The sequence below is a fragment of the Sminthopsis crassicaudata genome, chromosome 1 (genome assembly GCF_048593235.1).
Source record: "Sminthopsis crassicaudata isolate SCR6 chromosome 1, ASM4859323v1, whole genome shotgun sequence".
In the NCBI taxonomy this organism is placed as follows: Eukaryota; Metazoa; Chordata; class Mammalia; order Dasyuromorphia; family Dasyuridae; genus Sminthopsis; species Sminthopsis crassicaudata.
The window spans coordinates 50,251,580-50,273,202 of NC_133617.1; the positions used below are offsets into that span (position 1 = coordinate 50,251,580).

A 21,623-nucleotide genomic window follows, 5' to 3' on the forward strand; every position below is an offset into this window, starting at 1 on the left:
ATTTTTCATATATATCATGTATTGTATACATAATATACATGTCATATATATTTAATTATGTATACTATATATCATATATAGCCATTTTTGACATGTATATTTGTGGTGTGTGTAGCAATATTTGTCATGAACAGTATATGTGCCATATATAGCATGGATATTTTCCTATATGAAATATAGATTTGTTTTATATATAGTTTATACATACACACATATATACTTTGTATATATGATATATTTAATATATGTGTATATTTCTTGTTTGTTTGTAGTTGATTACCTGTTGGCTTTCCCATTAGACTGGAAGGCCCTTCAGGGTGGGAACAATTTTTTGCCTTTCCATAGAACTCAACATCATACCAGGCACATAGTAGGTGCTTTGGGGAAATAATTGTGGCAGCTGTGCAGGAGAGACTTGTGTCATGAACAACAATGAGTGTAGGCTCTTGCAGTCAGCCAGTTAATAAATGATAAGGGCTTGAGCCATGGTAACAACCAAATGAATGGAGAGAAGGGAGAGTGTACACAAGAGAAATAATAGAGAAAAAAAATAACAAGATCTGGCAGCTGCACATTTGGGAAAAGATCATGGAGTCAAAAATTATGCTGAGGTTATGAACCTGCCCTTTTAGGAGAAGGATAATGTCCTCAGCAGAAAGAGGCAGTTCACAAGAAAGGTGGGAAGGAGTATTCTGGGTTAGGCTAATTCATATCAGTCCAGTGATTCATGATTTAGAATGAAATAGGTTACTTATGGACCATAAAATACAATTAAAAATTTTTTACTAGTGATAAAGGATTAAAAGGTTATGTAATCCCTGAAGTTAAAAAGAAACTAATTAATATGATAACAGCTACTCCTATAGCCTTCTGCATTTATTGTGGCAATTACTCAGGCTAAGTCAGGAAGACATTCCCTGAAGGACAGAAAAATCTGTTGCAAAACTCCATGCCAGTTCTCCCCAGACCAGTCTCAAACTAGTAAAACTCCCTATGCCAACTCTCCAAACAGCCTCTCTGCCCTCCTTAAAGAACCTACCCAGGGGCAGCTAGGTGGGCAGTGGATAGAGCACCAGCCTTGAATTCAGGAGCACCGGAGTTCAAATCTGGTCTCAGACACTTAACACTTCCTAGTTGTGAGATCCTGGGCAAGTCATTTAATTAACCCCAATTGCCTCAGCAAAGTTAAAAAAAAAAAAAAAAAAAGAATAACCTACCCAACTGACATAAAATGAATACTATTCCTACCACATTCTACCTCTTGGTGGCAAGATCCCCACCATTTTCTAGGTACTTTCTTAAAACAATTCTAATATGACTCACTCAGAAAACAAAAGAAAACAGTCCTAGAATAGACACTGGAATCCTAGAATAGCTTTGGAGGAAGAGCTTAATACAAATAATAGAAATCCTGGAACATTACATGTCATTAAAATCCAAATCATACAAGGGTAATGAAGTTGTCAGTAGGTTGATTGCTGTATAGACAACCAAGATGGCCAGGAGTAGTATGAAGAAAATTAAGTCCACAGCACAGATGATACAGATTATATTATTTTATTTCAATATAGGTTCAAGAAAAACCTATAATATAAATTCAACTCACATTCTTTTCACTACACTGGCAAAAATCCCATTTCTGAAATGACTCAAGATTTTGAGGACAAATTCAGTGTTTTGCTTAATCAGTATAGACAGTGAAAATGAGCAAAAAGAAGAATATTTTGTTTACTATGTACCATGAAGGGTTTTGCTAATAGTATTTTTAATAAAATTGGTTTCTTTGGAACTTCTATGTATTTTATTTTATGGGTTTAAAAACATGATTCTAAGAAGAGATCTTCACCTGGACTTCATTAGATTGACTCCTAAGGGATTCCAGGACACACACACACACACACACACACACACACACACACACACACACATAAAAGTTTAAGAAGTCCTATTGTTCCCCTAACTCACAAGTCCCTTATTTGGAAGAAAAGAATAGCTACTATATATTATTGAACAATAAGATGGAGAGCTCAAGTACTTGAGTTAGGTGCAAGAGTCCTAGCCACAGTCATTCCTCAGTTATTTTGAAAAATAAAATAAAATAAAATTGGGAGGGGACAAAAGTGAGGCTGGATTTTAATCGCCACAGTATTATAGGATATACAATAATGATTGTTCATCCTTCGTTGTCAAAGAGGACCGTGACAGAAGGGAGATGTTATGACTTGCATGAGTAAGGAGTTGGATATAAGTGAGAGGATTGTATAAAGCCTTCCTATCCCCTCCAGAGACATCTGGGTCCAGTGGCCAAATGTAGATCCATATGACTGGAGATGGCCTGGGTGCATTGGGAAACCTTAGCCTAAAGCTAAGGGCTTTAATAGGTCTCAGTTTGATTGAGGCAACACCTATTCAGTGATTATGGCCAAGTTGAAATCAGGAAGATATGAACTTGATTAGCTATGATACTCTGGGCAATGAAATCACTTACCTTTCAGCCTCAGTTTCTTTATCTGTAAAATGGAGATAATTACAGCAGCTATCTTCTAAGATTTTTTACAAGGATGAAATCAAATAATATATATATGACACTTTGCAAACCTGAAGGCACTAAAACATTGCTGGCTGTTATCATTTCAGATCATCTCAGCTTCTGTACAATACTGTATAGTTATCCCATCTATTTTGTGATTTCCCCCCTCACAGTTTTGATATTTCACAGGTAGGCATTAGAAATTAAATGGGATTTTTTGGGAAGTTATGTGGAAGCTACAGACAACATGTGAAGGCAGAAGATATAGAAAAAGTTTAGAAACTCAGAAATTCATAAAATATATGTATAGTATTGTATAATATAATCAAGATCAAATACTTAATCCAGATTTTATAATAAAACACCCCATATGGCACAGTGGATAGAGCACCAGCCCTGAATTCAGGAGGACCCGAGTTCAAATCTGATCTCAGACACTTAACATTTCCTAGCTGTGTGACCCTGGGCAAGTTACTTCACCCCAGCCTCAGGAAAAAACAAAACAAAACAAAAAACACCCCATAAAAATTCAGACATCTTTTCTGGTACAAAAAAGAGCCAAAAAAATTCTCCATGGATTTTCCATGTTTTTATGAGGGTGCCACTATCCCTGTGATATAGAAGGGATAATTGTATTTCTTAATTTTAGTCATGTTTTTCTTCCTCTTCCAACTATTTTTTTGTTTGTTGGATACACTATAGGAAGCCACTAACACATTAGTGTTAGAAGCTCACCAATTTTTTTTTTGACATATACTTATGTCAAAACTTTTTCCTAGGATGGGGAATTTAAAAAATAAAGGAAAAAAAAGGAAGGAAAGAAGGAGGGAGGAAAGAAAGGAAGGAAGGAAGGAGGGAAGGAAGGAAGGAAGGAAGGAAGGAAGGAAGGAAGGAAGGAAGGAAGGAAGGAAGGAAGGAAGGAAGGAAGGAAGGAAGGAAGGAAGGAAGGAAGGAAGGAAGGAAGGAAGGAAGGAAAATAAAATAATCCAAAACTGTTACTTATCCTCCTTACAGATGACTCACCTGTACGAAAGTGTATGCTTAGGAAGTCATTAATCTCTTGACAGAACCTCTCCCAGAGATGATGGACCCACTCATTGTTCCCTGGCCACCAGATCAAACTTCCACTTCTCTATTAGTCTGAGTAGGGATTGGATGACAATCAGCTAAGTGATTCAATAAATAGCTGATGGGGGTTGAAGTCCAGAAAAACTAGTTCAAATCTTGCTAGAGACACTTTGCAGTTAGATTACCCTGGGTAAATCACTTTTGTTTGTTTCTCAGTTTCCTTTTTTGTAGAAGGGAGATTAATAATAGCACTTACCTCACAGGGTTGTTTTGAGGAACAAATGAATTAACATTTGTAAAGCCTTCTGAAATAAAGCATTATATAAATAGCAGTTGTTATTAGCTAGTTTAGTCTTTTAGAGGCCTTTGTTGCTGGGGAATTCTTTCTTTGTGGGAACTGAGTGCAAATTCCCTTTCGCCTCTACCTAGAAACTGGGAATTATTAACTAGTCAGCTAAAGGATCCCCCCTCCCTTCCCCCCCCCAGTGAATTCCCATTGCCAAAAAAGGGAGATAGTTTCACTTTCCTCATAGCATTGAAAAACAAAGCACCTCCTAATTATTTCACACTTTCATTTATTCCAGACTTTTGCAATAAAGAAGTGCTTAGATTGTTTGTCCCAATTGTATAGAATCTTCCCAAAGTATTGGAAACTCCCCAGAATGTGAAATCAGGAAGGAGCAGAGAGGATTAACTGGAATTATATCCAAATGTTGCCCATCTTGGTCATATAATTCTTCCTGAAGGAGTATAATAAACCTCTGAGTTTCCTTCTAAGTCTGTGAGTATTAGTAAGCTTTAGAGTGTTAGCAAATTATTTATCTATAACTGGGTTTTCCTTATATAGTTCCTCCCCCTTAATTTTTCTTTGGGTTAATTTCCTGTTCTTGCCCCTGTTTGACGACCACATGGCCTCATCTAGCCCAGCCATTGTTACATATTTAGTATATTTAGTATAAAAGTGGGTGCCACTACCCTCAGACAAGGTGGCCTTCTTCAGAAAAAGCCACTTAATCTGGCAGCATGAGGGTAAATTCAATGAACCTTGAAGAAGAGTAGTGATGGGACACTGAATTCCTTTCCAGATAGGAACAAATTTTTCATGATTGGTCAAAGGGATGGAGAAGACAATGGGAAAATCAATTAAGTCCAAGCCCAGGACTTCCTGGATCACCAACCTGACAAGGTCAACAAGAGCTGAAATACTTTGCAAACAAATCTTATTTAACGCCTAATAATCTACTGTCAGTCTCCAGTCTACTTTCCTCATTGGGCACACAACATTATTATATGGAAAATATAGATATCAAAGTACTTTAGCCTTCTTCATTTCCATTACTGGCAAAGAAATATCTTTCATACTCACACACTTTATCTAAGATTATTTAGTATTTAATTATACACGGTGGCTCTGGCAATTCCAAGGGCATCCATTGAGCCCAGCCTACAAGAACAAGTATAGAAATGTAAATGCCTGTGTAGGCCCAAGTCTTAATATCCACGTCCATAATATATTTGCCCTGATTAGCCATACCTATCCCAACTGAGACACAAACAGCAGGTCTTCCACCCAACTTTACATGAGCAAGAAATGTTCTTTCCCTCTGTGGCCTTGACTCCCAAACCTCAATGGAAACTGGATAAACCTATGGACATGTTGAGAATTGCCTTGTATAAAAGACCTGCTAAGATCTAACAAACCCTTTTATGTTTAATGATTTTCTCTTTCTCCTTCCCAAGCCAGTGGATTCAAGCATATGATTCCCTGTGGTCTTTCACTTTACAATAATGTAAACATAGGAGAAACTTTGTTCCTTACCTTAGGGAGACTTATTCTCATACTTTTTCAAATCTAAATGCAAAGACTTGGATGATTCCAGATGGCCAGGTGTAGCGGAGCTATGAAAAAGCAGAGACTTTCAGAGATGTCCTAAATTTTGTTGGAGTAGGAGACTCCTTACTGTATCTGTCCCAGATATTTAATTAGAATTTGACTAGTATCACCTATCCCATGATCACATTAAATCTCTATGGGAAAGGATATCATTAGTCTAGACTAAGGAATAACATAGTAACAGGCTTAAACTTCACCAATTGATCATGGTTTGTTGAAAGGGGCCACACAATTTAGATGGGGCTCCCCCAAAGACAGGATATCATTGCATTTGAAATAGAAGTGTGTGTGTGTGTGTGTGTGTGTGTGTGTATGAAAGAAAGAGAGAGAGAGAGTTAAAATTTTCACCTATTTGCTATCCTTTGTGAAACTATGTCTACAGAATTCACCATTTTATCTTATCTGGAAAGGGACAAAGGACAATTTCTAGGTTACTCTCTAAATCGAGCACTTCTACCCCTAGTCTTTTCCCTCGTAGCCCTAATCTTGGCAGATTTTCTAACATGTCCAGAAAATTTTTGGGTCAGAGATCATATTTGCCATCTATATTCTATAATTCCCATTATCATTGTTCTTTTCATCAGTGTTATTACCAGAGCTGTTGGCAGTACCATATTCTCTACCTGCATCCCCCAAACCCCTTCGGAGGAACAGTTTGGAAAGCTTAAAAGCTGCTTTGCCTCCACCTCTAATTGCTTAATATACAAGGACAATTTACTCTTATTTTCTTTTAATTGGTGATCCAACTTTTTGAAAACTATCAGGGATTGTTTGATTTTTATATTTCCCTTTCAAATGTTTAAAAATTTTGAATAGAATTTTATTTTTCCAAATATGTGCAAAGATAGTTTTCATCATTCACCTTTGCAAAACCTTGTGTTCCACATTTTTTCTCCTTCTCTCTCCTCCTTCCCCTCCCCAAGACAGCATTTAATATAGGTTAAATATATGCAATCATTCTAAACATATTTTCATATTCATCCTGTTGTGCAAGAAAAATCAGATCAAGGGGAGAAAATATGAGAAAAACAAACAAACAAGAAGCAAACAACAAAATAAAAAGGTGGAAAAACTGTTTTGGTCCATATTTGGTATCCATACATAATTTTCTCGCTGGATGCAGATGGCACTTTCCCTCACAAGTCGGTTGGAATTACTTCAAATCATCTCATTGTTGAAAAAGAGCCAAGTCCATCATAGTTGATCACATAATCTTGTTATTGTGTACGATGATCTCTTGGTTCTGCTCACTTCACTTAGCATCAGTTCATGTAAGTCTTTCCAGGCTTTTCTGAAATCAGCCTGCTCATCATTTCTTATAAAACAATAATATTCCATTTCATAACTTATTCAGCCATTTCCCAATTGTTGGGTATCTACTTAATTTCCAGTTTTTTGCCACTACAAAAAAAAAAAAAAAAAAAAAAAAAAAAAAAAAAAGGCTGCTACAAACATTTTTGCATGTGTGTATTCTTTCTCCTCTTTTATGATATCTTTGGGTTATAGACCCAGTAGAGACACTGATGGATCTAAGGGGGTGTTGTGCAGTTTGATAGCGCTTTGCACACTTCCAAATTCTTTTTCAGAATGGTTGGATCATTTCACAACTCTACCAACAATGCACCAGTGTCCCAGTTTTCTCACATCTCCTTCAACATTTATCATTATCTTTTCCTGTCATCTTGGCCAGTCTGAAAGGTGTGAAATGGTATCTCAGATTTCTCTTAATTTGCATTTCTCGAATCAGTAGTGATTTAGAGCATTTTTTTTCATACGACTAAAAATGACTTTAATGTTTTCTTTTGAAAATTGTCTGTTCATATCCTTTGACCATTTATCAACTGGCAATGGCTTGTATTTTTATATATTTGAATTAGTTCTTTACATATTTTAGAAATGAAACCTTTATCAGAAATCCTGACTGTAAACAATTTTCCCCAGTTTTCTGTTTCCCTTCTAATCTTGGATTCATTGGTTTTGTTTTGTTCAAAACTTTTTATTTTAATGTAATCAAAATTATCCATAATGTTTTCTAGTTATTGGTCACAAATTCCTCCCTTCTTCACAGATCTGACAGGTAGACTATCTCTTGTTCTCCTAATTTGCTTATAGGATCACTCTTTATATTTAATCATGAACTCATTTCAACCTTATCTTGTTTTTAAGATGATAGATTGGTCAATGCATAGTTTCTACCATACAGTTGTCCAGTTTTCCAAAAATTTTTGTCAAATTATGAATTCTTATCCCAGAAGCTGGAATCTTTGGGTTTATCAAGCACTTGATTATTAGTCATTGATTATTGTATCTTGTGAATCTAACCTATTGCATTGGTCCACTATTCTATTTCTTAGCCAGTACCAAATGGTTTTGATAATTGCTGCTTTATAATACAGTTTTAGGTCTGACACAGCAAGGCCACCTTCCTTTGCATTTTTAAAATTAGTTCCCTTGAAATTCTTGGTCTTTTGTTCTTCCAGATGAATGTTATTATTTTTTCTAGCACTATAATATAATTTCTTGAGAGTTTGATTGGTATGGCACTGAATAAGAAGATTAACTTAGCTCCTTTCAGATTTTTTTTAAAGCACCCTTTGCACTAATGCTACAAGAAGAATGGGAGCTCATCTTTATCATTCTGAGAAGGTTCCCAACATAGCTCAGAAAGCACTGTGGCTGCAGGATGCTTCACTGCTGTATCTGGCCAGCACATCATCTGAGACTATTTGTTCTAAATCCGCCTTCTCTCCACCCTCCCCCCATTTTAAAAATTAGGAATTTAACATGAAACCATTGTAAACAACCCTGTCAACTGTACAAAAATCTTCTGGACCAGACTTAATGTAATAAGGTACTCCTTTTTGCTGAAAGCGTACACCATTATGTATCCGATGTCTTTAAGAGTTGAGTATCATAGGAATAATTTTATATATATATATATATATATATATATATATATATATATATACATATATATATATATATATTCAGAATAAAAACATTTTGTTTAGAATGTAATGAGGCACTCCTGGACTGTGACATGTGATAAAAACAAATTTGTCCCCTGATGACAGGAAAAAAAGATAAAATTCCTAAGGTTAAAAAGATACTAATTCACATAAAGAGAACTGTTCCCTCTGACTTTGCATTCTCCATGGCAACTAACTACTCAATCTGGAAGGGAGCTCCAGTAAAACCTTCTACCCCAACTCCATGTAGGCTAAACTTTATGCCTTCAGTGGCAAGGAAGCCAACTAGCCTCCATAGCCCCGTTCAAGACCAGTCCAGCCCAAAAATTTGATGCAGTTATCTTGCTGCACAAGAAAAATCAGATCAAGAAGGGGGGGAAAAAACTGACAAGAAAACAAAATTCCCACATAGGGAAAGATAATGAGCTTGTTATCTCATATTTGGACATTTTAGTTGAGATATCTATGAGCCAGTCGGTGGGGATTATGTAGGAAATTGCAGTGCAGGAAAGAAAATAAGGTTGGATAGGAATATTTGGGAGTCACCTGCATAGAAGTAGTTAAACTGTGGGATCTAAGTAAATCACCATGGAAAAGAAGAGAGAACCTGGAAACTGAGTGGCTGCGCACCAGTTGGAGAATGGCTGAATAAGTTGTGGTGTATGAATGTTATGGAATATTATTGTTCTATAAAAAATGACCAGCAGGATGATTTTAGAGAGACCTGGAGAGACTGACAGGAACTGATGCTGAGTGAAGTGAGCAGGACCAGGAGACCATTGTACATGGCAACAGCAAGATTATATGATAATTAATTCTGATGGACTTGGCTCTTTTTAACAATAAGATGATTTAGGCCAGTCCCAATGATGAAGAAAACCATCTGTACTCAGGACTGTGGGGACTGAGTGTGGATCACAACATAGTATTTTCTCTCTTTTTGTTGTTTGCTTGCATTTTATTTTCTTGTTCAGTTTTTTTTTCCCCTTCTTGATCTGATTTTTTTGTGCAGCAAGATAACTGCATAAATATGTATACATATATTGAAATTAACACATTTAACATGTATTGGATTACCTGTCATCTAGGAGAGGGGATGAAGAGAAGAAGGGGAACATTTGGAACAGAGTTTTGCAAGGGTCAATGTTGAAAAATTACCCATGCATATGTTTAAATAAAACATAACAAACACACACACAGTAAGATTTAGATGATGTTTCAGCAAAAACAAACAAACAAACAAACAAAATCAGATTTGTAAATAACCAAGAAATAGCAGTGTCATGAAAACCCAGGGAGGAAACATTATAATAAATGCTAGATTTGTAAAGGTTTGTAAAGCACTTTGTCTACAACAGCGTTCACTGATGTCAAACCTCTTTAGAATTTTCTTGGCAGAGATACTGGAATGGTTTGCTATTTTTCTCCACTTCGTTGTATAGGTGAGGAAACTAGGCAAACAGGGTAAAGTGGCTTGCCCAAAGCCACAAACTAGGAAGTGTCTAAGGTCAGATAAGGAAGATAAATTAACAGCTGATTTGTATTTAAAAAAAAAAAAAAATGGAGGAGTAAAAGGAGAGGAAGCAGAGGCTGCTTTTCCTTGCTTCCATCTCCTATAGACATCTTTTAAAAATCAAAGTTGGGTAGTGAGTTCCCTATGCATTCACTTCAGTCTCCAGATAATTCTTGTTCTTCTTTGCTGGAATTTGCCCCATCTTCCGTGTTCCATTCTTGATAGTGTCCCTTGGGTTGATCTCCTCTAGAAAAATTTAATCCTTAGTAATTGTACCCAGAGGACTCCCTTTGTAGTAATTATTTTCACAAGCCTGGGGACATTCTGTCTTGTCTTAGGTACCTGTCACAGGAGGAAAACAACCTTCTCTATTGTTGTGAAAGGATTGACAGGTTGTTTTCTCATGTCCTCATCAGGATGTTTCCAACTTCCTGACTCTTTTTCTTCCTCCAACTTTTATTGTATATTCTCCTCCAGCAATACTTGTCAGTATTTTATTCCTTGGAAAACAAGTAGCTCTTTCCCACTAAGTCTACTTCTCTCTCCCTCCCCACTCCCCACAGTCAGTTTCTTGAGATAATTTTTCTACTCCTCAAACCTTCCTCCTATGCAGGAGGAAGTTGAACAACTCTCTCCATCCAGCTACTCTGTGTCATGTAAAAGGAATGTCAGAATTAGTAGGAGCTCATAAATCCAATTTCAGCCTGGGGCTTACTGTGTGTAAGTCCTCACACACATCGCTAGGTGTGATGACTAAATAAACTTTGAGGTGCCTACAAGTTCTCTCATTCTCTGTTCTTTGCTACCTCTGATAGCCTATAGTCCATGGCACTCTCCAAGAAATAGGATTCACCTCTTTTCTTTTTTTTTAAGCAGCATTTCATTGTCCCTTTATAACATGGAATTCTCAGAGCCATTCTTCCATCTGGAAGCAAACCCACCTGTACCTTGAACCTAGATAACGAGATTTCCTTTAAATCTCACCAAAGTCTCTACTGAAAGACCTCTTTCCCCTTCCCCTCCTGCCCTCCAGCTGTTGATTACATCTACTTTATCTGGTCTTGTTTGCAAGTCCTCTGCTTTCATTGACGAGAAGCTCCCTGAGGTCCAGAACTTTGTGGCCCCTGGGCTTAGCAAGTGCCATTCCTTAGAGGGGCTTCTTAAATGCTTTTTCCCTTGGTGACTTGGTCTTTAACTTTGTTGTAGAAAACATCAAAGAAAAGTTCAAGCTTCCTGTACACTTCAGCAAGAGCCGTAAGTCTGGGGTCTGGAAGATCTGAGTGCAAACCAGCCTCAGACTCTTGGTGAGAGAAGGAAATGGCAAACCACAGCAATATCTTTGTCAAGGAAGTCACACTATTAAAACGACTGAACAGTAACAACAAAAATGGACTTCAGCACGTCCCTCAAGACTCAGCTCATTCTGAGTTTTGACTTTCTGGGAGAACCAAAAAGGATGAGTTTGTTTTTGTGCCTGAGACAATGATCAGTTATGCAAGCTATAGAAGTCGGCTGCCTTCTTGGAAAGCAAAATCCAGGTTTAGATCCTGCCAAGAACAGAGAATATCAGAGTTCATAGATATCTCAAAGTTTATTGAGTCATCATACCTCTTATGCTTCAGGTTGAGGTTGCATTTAGTGAGTTTCTATGAACTCCGACCCTCCCCCCCTTTTAAAAAAAATTTAAAGCTTTTTATTTTCAAAACATGCAGTTTTCAACATTCATCCTTTCAAAACTTATGTTCCAAATTTTTTCTCCCTCCTTTCCCCCACCCCTTCCCTTAGACAGCAAGTAATCCAAAATATATTAAACATGTGCAATTCTTATATATATTTATATATCCACAATTATCATGCTGCATAAGAAAAATCAGATCAAAAAGGGAAAAAATGAGAAAGAAAACATAATGCAAGCAAATAACAAAAAATGTGAAAATACTATGTTGTGATCCACACTCAGTCCCCACAGTCTCTCTCTGGGTGTAGACGCTCTCTCCATCACAAGTGTATCAGAACTGGCCTGAATCACTTTGCTGTTGAAAAGAGTTACGTCCATCAGAATTGATCTTGGTATAATCTAGTTCAATGTAATTTTGGTTCTACTCACATCACTCAGCTTCAGTTCCTGTAAGTCTCTCCAGGCCTCTCTGAAATCATCCTGCTGGTCATTTCTTACAGAACAATAATATTCCCTAACAATCAAATGCCATAGCTTATTCAGTCATTCCCCAGTGATGGGCACCCACTCAGTTTCTAGTTCCTTGGCACATGTGGGGCTGACATTCCCTCCTATATGAGACAGAATAGCTGGATGGAGAGAATTGTTCAACTTGGAGAAAAGACCTAGATTCAGATCCTGCCTCTGACACTAGCTGATCAAATCAACTAGGTGGATAGAACATGGGGCTTGGAGTCAGGAAGATCCGAGTTAAAATTTGACTTTAGACACTAACTGTGTGATTCTGGGCAAGTCACTTAACTTTGCCTCAGCTCAGCTGTAAAGTGAATTGGAGAAGGAAATGCCATCTTTGTATCTTTGCCAAGAAAATCCCAAATTGGGTCACAAAGTCTCCAGCAGCACTGAAAATGACTAAGCAACAAGTCAGCTAATCTCTCAGAGCCTCAGGCAAATCTTTAAGACCATAAATTATAGAAAGGTAGAGAGAGGGTGTTCTCACATATTTGAAAAGATTGCAGGAACCATTTAATCAAGTTATGAAGCATTAATTGTGCACTGGGTGACTGGGGTAGAGAAAATGCTCTGTCTGCAAGAAAGTTAAGCTCCAGTTGAGGAGATACAGGAAGCCTGTGAACAGTGGAAGAGCATGGAAGGTGTAGCTAATGATGTACAAAAGGCTGACCATGCACAGGGGTCAGAGCGGTGGAATCCCAGTGGGAGCCATAACTAGCTCGGGAGGAGTGGCCCTTTGCTGCATGTGGCTAATATCTCTTGGGGGGGTTGTGTGCTTGCTTCCTCGTGAGGGAATTACCCCACTTTATGGCAATCTGGCCTGAATCTCCCCCCCAAGATCCTGCAGGTATGGGGGCACAACTGCCGTAGAGGATTCTGGGGGACCCAGCTTCTGCCTTTAGAGTGAGTACTTGTGTTCTGAAATCCAGACACACGAGCACAAGATGGGGATTATCTAAGAAAACCAGAAATTCATGTAATAAAGAGCATGTGGAATATTGGCCACAATGTTACATGAGCTGACAGGTGGACCTCACCCCTGATCTCATAAAGCTCATATGACTCTAGGCTGAGCTAAGAAAAACAGAGCTTCCAGAATGAGGGAGGAAAGCTGTCTTGCTGGTTTCTACCCTGAGCAGAAATACCTGAAAAACGCCATCTAATTTAGGGGCTGTGTTTCCAGAGGAACATCAGCAAGGGTGAGCAAGGTCAGAGGAGAACCGAGATGGTGAGGAGGCTGAGGTGTGTGGCAGGAGGAGCAGTGGAAGGTTCTTACTGAGTGCTCTCACAGAAGGATGCAAGAATGTTACTCAGGGAGAAGCGAGGACTGGAGGAAGGAATGGGGGGAGAGCATAGAAATGTGGGAGTGGTGTTTATTTTATGGATAAAAACCTGAGGCCCAAAGAGAGAGATGTCCCTGGTGAGTCACACAAGAAGTGAGTGAGCTGGGAATTCAATCTCAGATCATCTGATTACAAGCTCAAATGTGTCCAAATATCTAAAGGGAGCCAGAAGACAGTTTAAGAGTAACAGAAATATAATTAAAATATAATAATATAATAATATATATATAATATATATATAAAAATATAATAATAGTGACTATTATTATCATTCATAAAATTATAGAAAAAGAATAAATTTTCAAGCTGAAGCATGATACTTCCCTCCTTCCTTCCTTCTCTTCCACCCTTCCTTCCTTCCTCCTGCCCTCCCTTTTTTCCTTCTTTTTCTCTTTTTTCTTTCATTCTCTTCTTACTTTCCTCCCTCCCCTTTTACCTTTCTTCCTTCCTCTCTCCCTTTCTACCTTTCTCTTTCCTTTTCTCTTTCTCTATTCCCTTTCTCTCTTCCTCCTTTCTTCCTCTTTCTTTATTTCTTTTTCTTCTTTCTTTCTTTCTTTCTTTTCTTTCTTTCTTTCTTTTCCTTCTTTCTTTCTTTTCTTTCTTTTCTTTCTTTCTTTCTTTCTTCCTTCCTTCCTTTCTTTCTTTCTTTCTTTCTTTCTTTCTTTCTTTCTTTCTTTCTTTCTTTCTTTCTTCCTTCCTTCCTTCCTTCCTTTCTTTCTTTCTTTCTTTCTTTCTTTCTTTCTTTCTTTCTTTCTTTCTTTCTTTCTTTCTTTCTTTCTTTCTTTCTTTCTTTCTTTCTTTCTTTCTTTCTTTCTTTCTTTCTTTCTTTCTTTCTTTCTTTCTTTCTTTCTTTCTTTCTTTCTTTCTTTCTTTTTCTTCCCTTCCTTCCTTCCTTCCTTCCCCCTCTTCTCCTTCCCTCCCTCCTTCCCTCCCTCCTTCCCTCCTCTTCTTCCTTTCCTTCCTTCCTTCCTTCCTTGCTTCTTTCCTTCTTTTCTTCCTTCTGAATTTGTTTTGCATAATTGCATATTTATAATGTTTTTTTTTTCCCTTGCCCTTTCAATGACTTTGAAAGTGACTTTGAAAGATGCATATGTGTGGGGAGGGAGAATTTGAATTGGAAAAAAAATTTAAATGATTTTCTAAAATCCATACATATCTAAAGGGCCATCAAAGGACAAAGGTAGCCAACTTGTGGTCTTTGACCCAAGAGAACAGAACTAGAAGCAATGGGGGACAATTATAGGGAAGCTAATTTTAATTTCTGGCTTTATTTTTTTTTTAAATGAATTTTTATTGTTCCTTTCTTCTATTACTTAAAAATTTCCCCAGTTTCAGATTAATAAAGCTTGAGATGATCCTTGAACTAAAGAACATGATAGTTGAGAAGAACTTTTAAAAAACAAAATATCAATGCAAGGAGAACTCTTAGAACCCAGGAAGTCAGACCTGGGAGAGTCCTTAGAACCCAGGAGATCTGAGCTGGGGGGATCCTTAGAACCCAGGAGGTCAGAGCCGGGAGGGCCCTTAGAACCCAGGAGGTCTGAGCTGGGAGGGCCCTTAGAACCCGGGAGGTCAGAGCCGGGAGGGCCCTTAGAACTCTGGAGGTCAGAGCTGGGAGGGCCCTTAGAACATGGGATGTCAGAGCTGGGAGGGCCCTTAGAACCTGGGAGGTCAGAGCTGGGAGGGCCCTTAGAACCCAGGAGGTCAGAGCTGGGAGGGCCCTTAGAAACCAGGAGGTCAGAGCTGGGAGGGCCCTTAGAACCCGGGAGGTCAGAGCTGGGAGGGCCCTTAGAACCCAGGAGGTCAGAGCTGGGAGGGCCCTTAGAACCCAGGAGGTCAAGGCTGGGAGGGTCCTTAGAACCCGGGAGGTCAGAGCTGGGAGGGCCCTTAGAACCCAGGAGGTCAGAGCTGGGAGGGCCCTTAGAACCCAGGAGGTCAGGGCTGGGAGGGTCCTTAGAACCCGGGAGGTCAGAGCTGGGAGGGTCCTTAGAACCCGGGAGGTCAGAGCTGGGAGGGCCCTTAGAACCCAGGAGGTCAGAGCTGGGAGGGCCCTTAGAACCCGGGAGGTCAGGGCTGGGAGGGTCCTTAGAACCCGGGAGGTCAGAGCTGGGAGGGTCCTTAGAACCCGGGAGGTCAGAGCTGGGAGGGCCCTTAGAACCCAGGAGGTCAGAGCTGGGAGGGCCCTTAGAACCCGGGAGGTCAGAGCTGGGAGGGCCCTTAGAACCCGGGAGGTCAGGGCTGGGAGGGTCCTTAGAACCTGGGAGGTCAGAGCTGGGAGGGTCCTTAGAACCCGGGAGGTCAGAGCTGGGAGGGCCCTTAGAACCCAGGAGGTCAGAGCTGGGAGGGCCCTTAGAACCCGGGAGGTCAGGGCTGGGAGGGTCCTTAGAACCCGGGAGGTCAGAGCTGGGAGGGTCCTTAGAACCCGGGAGGTCAGAGCTGGGAGGGCCCTTAGAACCCGGGAGGTCAGAGCTGGGAGGGCCCTTAGAACCCGGGAGGTCAGAGCTGGGAGGGCCCTTAGAACCCGGGAGGTCAGAGCTGGGAGGGCCCTTAGAACCCGGGAGGTCAGGGCTGGGAGGGTCCTTAGAACCCGGGAGGTCAGAGCTGGGAGGGCCCTTAGAACCCAGGAGGTCAGAGCTGGGAGGGCCCTTAGAACCTAGGATGTCAGGGCTGGGAGGGCCCTTAGAACCCGGGAGGTCAGGGCTAAGAGGGCCCTTAGAACCCAGGAGATCAGAGCTGGGAGGGCCCTTAGAACCCAGGAGGTCAGAGCCGGGAGGGCCCTTAGAACCCAGGAGGTCAGAGCTGGGAGGGCCCTTAGAACCCGGGAGGTCAGAGCTGGGAGGGCCCTTAGAACCCAGGAGGTCAGAGCCGGGAGGGCCCTTAGAACCCGGGAGGTCAGAGCTGGGAGGGCCCTTAGAACCCGGGAAGTCAGAGCTGGGAGGGCCCTTAGAACCCAGGAGGTCAGAGCTGGGAGGGCCCTTAGAACCCAGGAGGTCAGGGCTGGGAGGGCCCTGAGAACCCAGAATGTTAGAGCTGGGAGGGCCCTTAGAACCCAGGAGGTCAGAGCTGGGAGGGTCCTTAGAACCCGGGATGTCAGAGCTGGGAGGGCCCTTAGAACCCAGGAGGTCAGGGCTGGGAGGGTCCTTAGAACCTGGGAGGTCAGAGCTGGGAGGGCCCTTAGAACCCGGGAGGTCAGGGCTGGGAGGGCCCTTAGAACCCAGGAGGTCAGATCTAGGAGGATCCTTAGAACCCGGGAGGTCAGAACTGGAAGAGGCCTTGGGACATGGAGTTTTGGATTTGAAATTAACAGATCATTTAACCAGACTCCTCATTTTACAATTGCAGAATTAAGACCCAGAGAGAAGTGACCATCCCAAGACCACTCATTCCTACCCTTCTCTCTTGCCCACCAGGATATCATGCGATCACTGAAGAGAGGAGTCACTCAGGCATTGGTCCTCTTGCCCTTAACTGTTGGGCTCCTGTTTTTCCTTTTCCATGACCAAGCCTCACAGCGTCCCTATATGAACCGTTGGCAAGGTTCAGGAACCCTCGAGCCCCCGCACCAAAAGGTCCTGGAGTTGCAGCAGCAGCAAAGGGTCTCGGAGACCCAGCCTCTCACCGTGTTTCAACGTCCTCTGGAACCTTGCTTTGCCAATGACTCTGTGGCCAACGTGTCTGGCTTTGCGGCCGAACCCCGGAACATCCAGAACTTTCTCCTTTACAAACATTGCCGGGATTTCCCGATCCTTCAGAATGTCCCCCCAAATAAGTGCACAAGGTCCCCCGGAGCTTCAGGTTCTCCCTTCCTCCTTCTGGCCATCAAGTCATCTCCTAAGAACTACGAGAGGCGGGATCTCATTCGTCGGACGTGGGGAGAGGAGAGAGAGGTCAGAGGAGCCACCATCTGCCGGCTCTTCTTGGTGGGCACAGAGTCTGATATCCTGGAAGCTCAAAAAGTGGATCGGCTCCTGGCCATGGAGGCCCAGGCTCATGGGGATATTATCCAGTGGGATTTCCATGACACGTTCTTCAATCTGACCCTGAAGCAGGTGAGTGGCCAACCCAGGGGTGGAGATGCCGGTACCTTTCTCCTTTCCAATCTCAAACTCCACCACCCGGACCTGCTGTACTTTGAGAAAATTGGTTCATCCCATGGCCTGAAGTCTCTCTCTGTCCTCCATGACTTCTTCGATTAGCATCAATCTTCTCTATTTATATTAATAATTTCTTCCTCTTGGCAGTGCGGTGAAGGAAAAAGAAACCCGAACTGCAGTCCTGAATGTTTGTCTTCAATTTACGGTGTGACTTTGGGCTAATCACAGGCCCTCTTGTCTTTGAGATCCTCTCTGAAATAAGTACTGGACTAGCTGCCCACCGAGCCTTACTGTTCGACAGTGACTAAAGGCTGGGTGAATCTGAGGGCTAGAGGGGCCTTTCTAACGTGTCGAATTCACAGAATCATAAGAGCCAGTGGGGACCCTTGAGCCCAGAATGTCAGAGCTTAAGGGCCCTTAGGATATAAGATGTCAGAGCTGGGGGGCAGGACCTCAGAATCTCATTTCAAGTGCCATCTTCATTTTGGATTTATTTTTCATTTATCCTTTATTTTATTTTTTTATTTTTATATTATTTATTATGTTTGCTGATCTGTGAACATCCTTGTCCTCCTTCCCCCTCTTCAGTGGAATGTGAGGTGCTCGACAGTAGGGACTCTCGCTTTTGTCTTTTGTCCCCAGTGTAAGCACAGCACCTGGCAAATGATAGGACACTTTAAACTTTAGGTGAGGATTTTTATTCCCATTTTACAGACTAGAAAACTGAGGCCCCGAGAAGTCTAATGACTTGCTAGTAAGCTAGTCCCCTAGCTAATGAACATCTGTGACGAGATCTGAGCCTAGGTTTTCTCTCTTCAGAACCAGTCTATTATATCGTACTATAGAAGAGAAAATAAAACACTCAGAGGGGAAATGACTTAAAATTATTATTTCAGTCTTCAGTATCAAGCTCAGTTTAATTTCTAAAATTTCCAGCATGTGTCCCCTCCTTTATTAGAGGGATCATGCTCACATTCTCTCACTCTTTAGCTTAGCACCAATAGTCCCATCTGGGCATTTCAGTGACAAGATGCTCTAATGCTACATGAGTTGGGAAATACTAGTTTAGATGATCTCAGGGATCCCTTTAAGCTTTGGAGCCCTCAGATGCCTGGATAGGACAGAGCCCGGGTTCTCTGTTGGTAAGATGGGGAGGAAATTCTTCCCCAGGGTCTTTGAGAGGGTTGGTATTGGGAACCCTTGGGAACTTCACGAACTAGGAAGAGCCTCAGAGACTAACCGCTGAGTACCATGACCCCTGAGGTCTCAGCATTATCTCCCTTGCTCTCCTCCCTCTGCTAGGTCCTGTTTCTAGAGTGGCAGGCTGCCCACCTCCCTGATGCTTCCTTCATCTTCAACGGCGATGATGATGTCTTCGCTCACACGGACAACATGGTAGTGTATCTGCAGGGTAACAAAGCAGACGAGCACCTGTACATAGGGCATGTCATCAGCCACGTGGGGCCCATCCGAGTACCATGGAGCAAATACTACATCTCCAAGATGGTGATGAAGGAAGAGAGGTACCCCCCCTACTGTGGAGGGGGGGGGATCCTGATGTCTCGGTTCACAACTCGGGCCATCCGGCGCGCCTCCCAAACCATCCCTCTCTTCCCAATTGATGATGTCTATCTGGGCATGTGCCTGGAGCACGAAGGGCTGGCCCCAGCCAGGCATATGGGGGTTAAGATGGTTGGGGTTCAATCACCGTCACCTCGCATAGGGTCCTTTGACCCCTGCTTCTATCAGGACCTGCTACTGGTTCATCGCTTCCTACCCTATGAGATGCTACTGATGTGGGATGCCCTCAAGAAGCCAAATCTGAAATGTAGCAAGTCAGTATTGGCCACCCAGAGTAACTGAGGGCTGCCCTGGAGGACTGGAGGATGAGACCCGGAGAGACTGAGACAGCCCACGATAACTCAGAAGAACAAACCGGGACAGAAAACGTCCAAGCCAACACGTGGCCAGATCATTCCCCTGCCCTGAATCGGCTTCCTCCATGTAAAATGGGGAGCGCACTGGACACGACCTACCTCACAGGGCTGTTGTGAGGAACACATCTTGTAAGCTACAGAAATGTGAATTTTCGCGGGGGGTTGGAGGGAACAGAGAGTCTCTGGTATGCCCAGCTGGAATGGCCTTGGATGAGTCCCTCTCCTACATCCTACCTCGATTTCCCCAGTCGGCAGAGTGGCAGAGCCCTTCCCCAGGCTGCAGGGAGGGTGAGAAGATCACAGCTCGGACAGGGCACAGGGCTGCACAATGTCAGGGAAAAGTAGATTAAGGAGGGAAGTGGCTTTTCTACACGCTTTACCCTCTGAGAGTAAGGAAGGAGGGAAACAAGCACTTATCTGCTGTGTGCCGGCGCGGCACTAATTGCAAGAGCTTGTGAATTCATTAAGGGAAGTAAACCCCCATTTTACAGTTGAGGAAACGGAGGCAGGCAGCAGTTAAGTGACTAGTCTGGGGTCACACAGCTAGTAAATATCGGAGACCAGATTTGAATTCAGGTCCAGCTCTCTATGCGCTGCACCACCTCTCTTCCTCAAAAGGCTGCGTGTGGCTTCTCCCTCTCTCCGGGGTGAGATCCAGAGTGGTCTCCGTCTCCGGTCACCCCCTGCCTTACTCTGAAACCCGAGGCGCTGGGGAAAGAGTGGGCAAGCTCTGCGGTCTTCCCCCTAAAGTGGGCTGAGGGAGCTTAGAGATCCAGAGCACAGATAGGAGACGCCTCTCTCTTCCCTGACTTAAATCCCTAAGGAATTTTGACTTTATCCTTAGAATGCTGCTCTTCCCCTCCCCCCCAACCCAGAAGCCCCGGTCCTTTTTCACAAGGGTGAACTAACATCTATTAATTTTCTGCTAAGTTTGAAAAAAGTTGAGGATGCAAAGGAAAAAGAAAAAAAAACTCCATCCCTGCCCTCACGGAATTTATTGTAATAGGGGGGGGGTAAGGAGATTCTTTGCCTCCGTAGCTACCGAGGCTTAAGCATTGAATGGGTGTTGCCCAAGTCAAACTGAAACCTGTTAAAGGCCTCAGCTCCCGCAGCATCCCGGCCGCCTCCAACTGTCCGGATCTCTATCTGGCCTCTGGGCCCAGCGGGTCAGGAGGGGGAAGTGAGGCCGGGACCTGGCCCAGCCGCCCTCACTTAAATCCAATTCCCTTACAAGTCACATCCCCTCCCTGATTTCTGGGTCTTCTTGGAGAACAAAGGACAAAATCACCCATGTAAATCACTAGGTAAACACGAGAGGGAATGGCTGGAAGGGAACTTTGGAAGGGGAAGCATGAGTGGGGCTGGGGCTAGGAGGGAGGGGGACAGAATGGCCTCTTGCTTAAGGTGGATTTTTGAGCTCAGTTTTAAGAGAATGGGGGGGGGGCTAAGAAGCAGAAGTGGGAGGGTGCTCCAGGCATGGGCACAGGCAGGCATTTTCAAGAAAAGACCCTAGAATCAGTGAAAAAGTGGGGGGAAATGGCTACATTAGGAAAGGGCCTGGTTGGGAGGATACCTCTGACAGTGACAAAGCCAAGCTGGATTAGCTGCTGGCCCTAAGTGGGGGTAGATTGGAACAGCACATCTGCTCACGAAGCCTGTTTTTAATGGGACTGCCCATCTGACTTAGGCCCAGTTGAACGCAGATTAACCTAAAATCATGATTATAATTTTCCAGCAAATGGGAACTTGAAGGTTATCGCTTCCAGAGCCTTCATTTTGTGGGAAGGCCCTGGATTATTTGATCAAGATCGGGGGATTGTAGCCTAAAGGCAGAAAAGAGCCCGGAAGCTTTTGAAACCAGCCCCAAAAACTTGGGTCTTGGGCGATTGAATGAAGGAAAGAAGTGTGATATGTCAAGTCTCCTTTAAAATGTTCTCTCAGGTTGTCCACCTAATCCTGGGATGTTACCGCTATTATGAGCCCCATTCTACAGATGGGGAAATTGAGGTACAAAGCCACAGTCACAAGTAGCAACGGTCTGAAGTCAAATTTGAACTTCTCTTCTCAAAACTTATTTTCCCATC

General features: G+C 42.4%; 1 protein-coding gene across 1 annotated transcript; it reads left to right on the forward strand.

Moving 5' to 3' along the window:
• Positions 1 to 4,360: 4,360 nt before the first annotated feature.
• On the forward strand, positions 4,361 to 20,774 carry B3GNT3 (UDP-GlcNAc:betaGal beta-1,3-N-acetylglucosaminyltransferase 3). The gene is made up of 3 exons (XM_074302225.1): positions 4,361 to 4,379; positions 16,919 to 17,557; positions 18,905 to 20,774. The coding sequence occupies exons 2-3, from the start codon at positions 16,925 to 16,927 to the stop codon at positions 19,463 to 19,465; spliced, it is 1,194 nt and encodes a 397-aa protein (XP_074158326.1). The 5' UTR covers positions 4,361 to 4,379; positions 16,919 to 16,924; the 3' UTR covers positions 19,466 to 20,774.
• Positions 20,775 to 21,623: the final 849 nt, after the last annotated feature.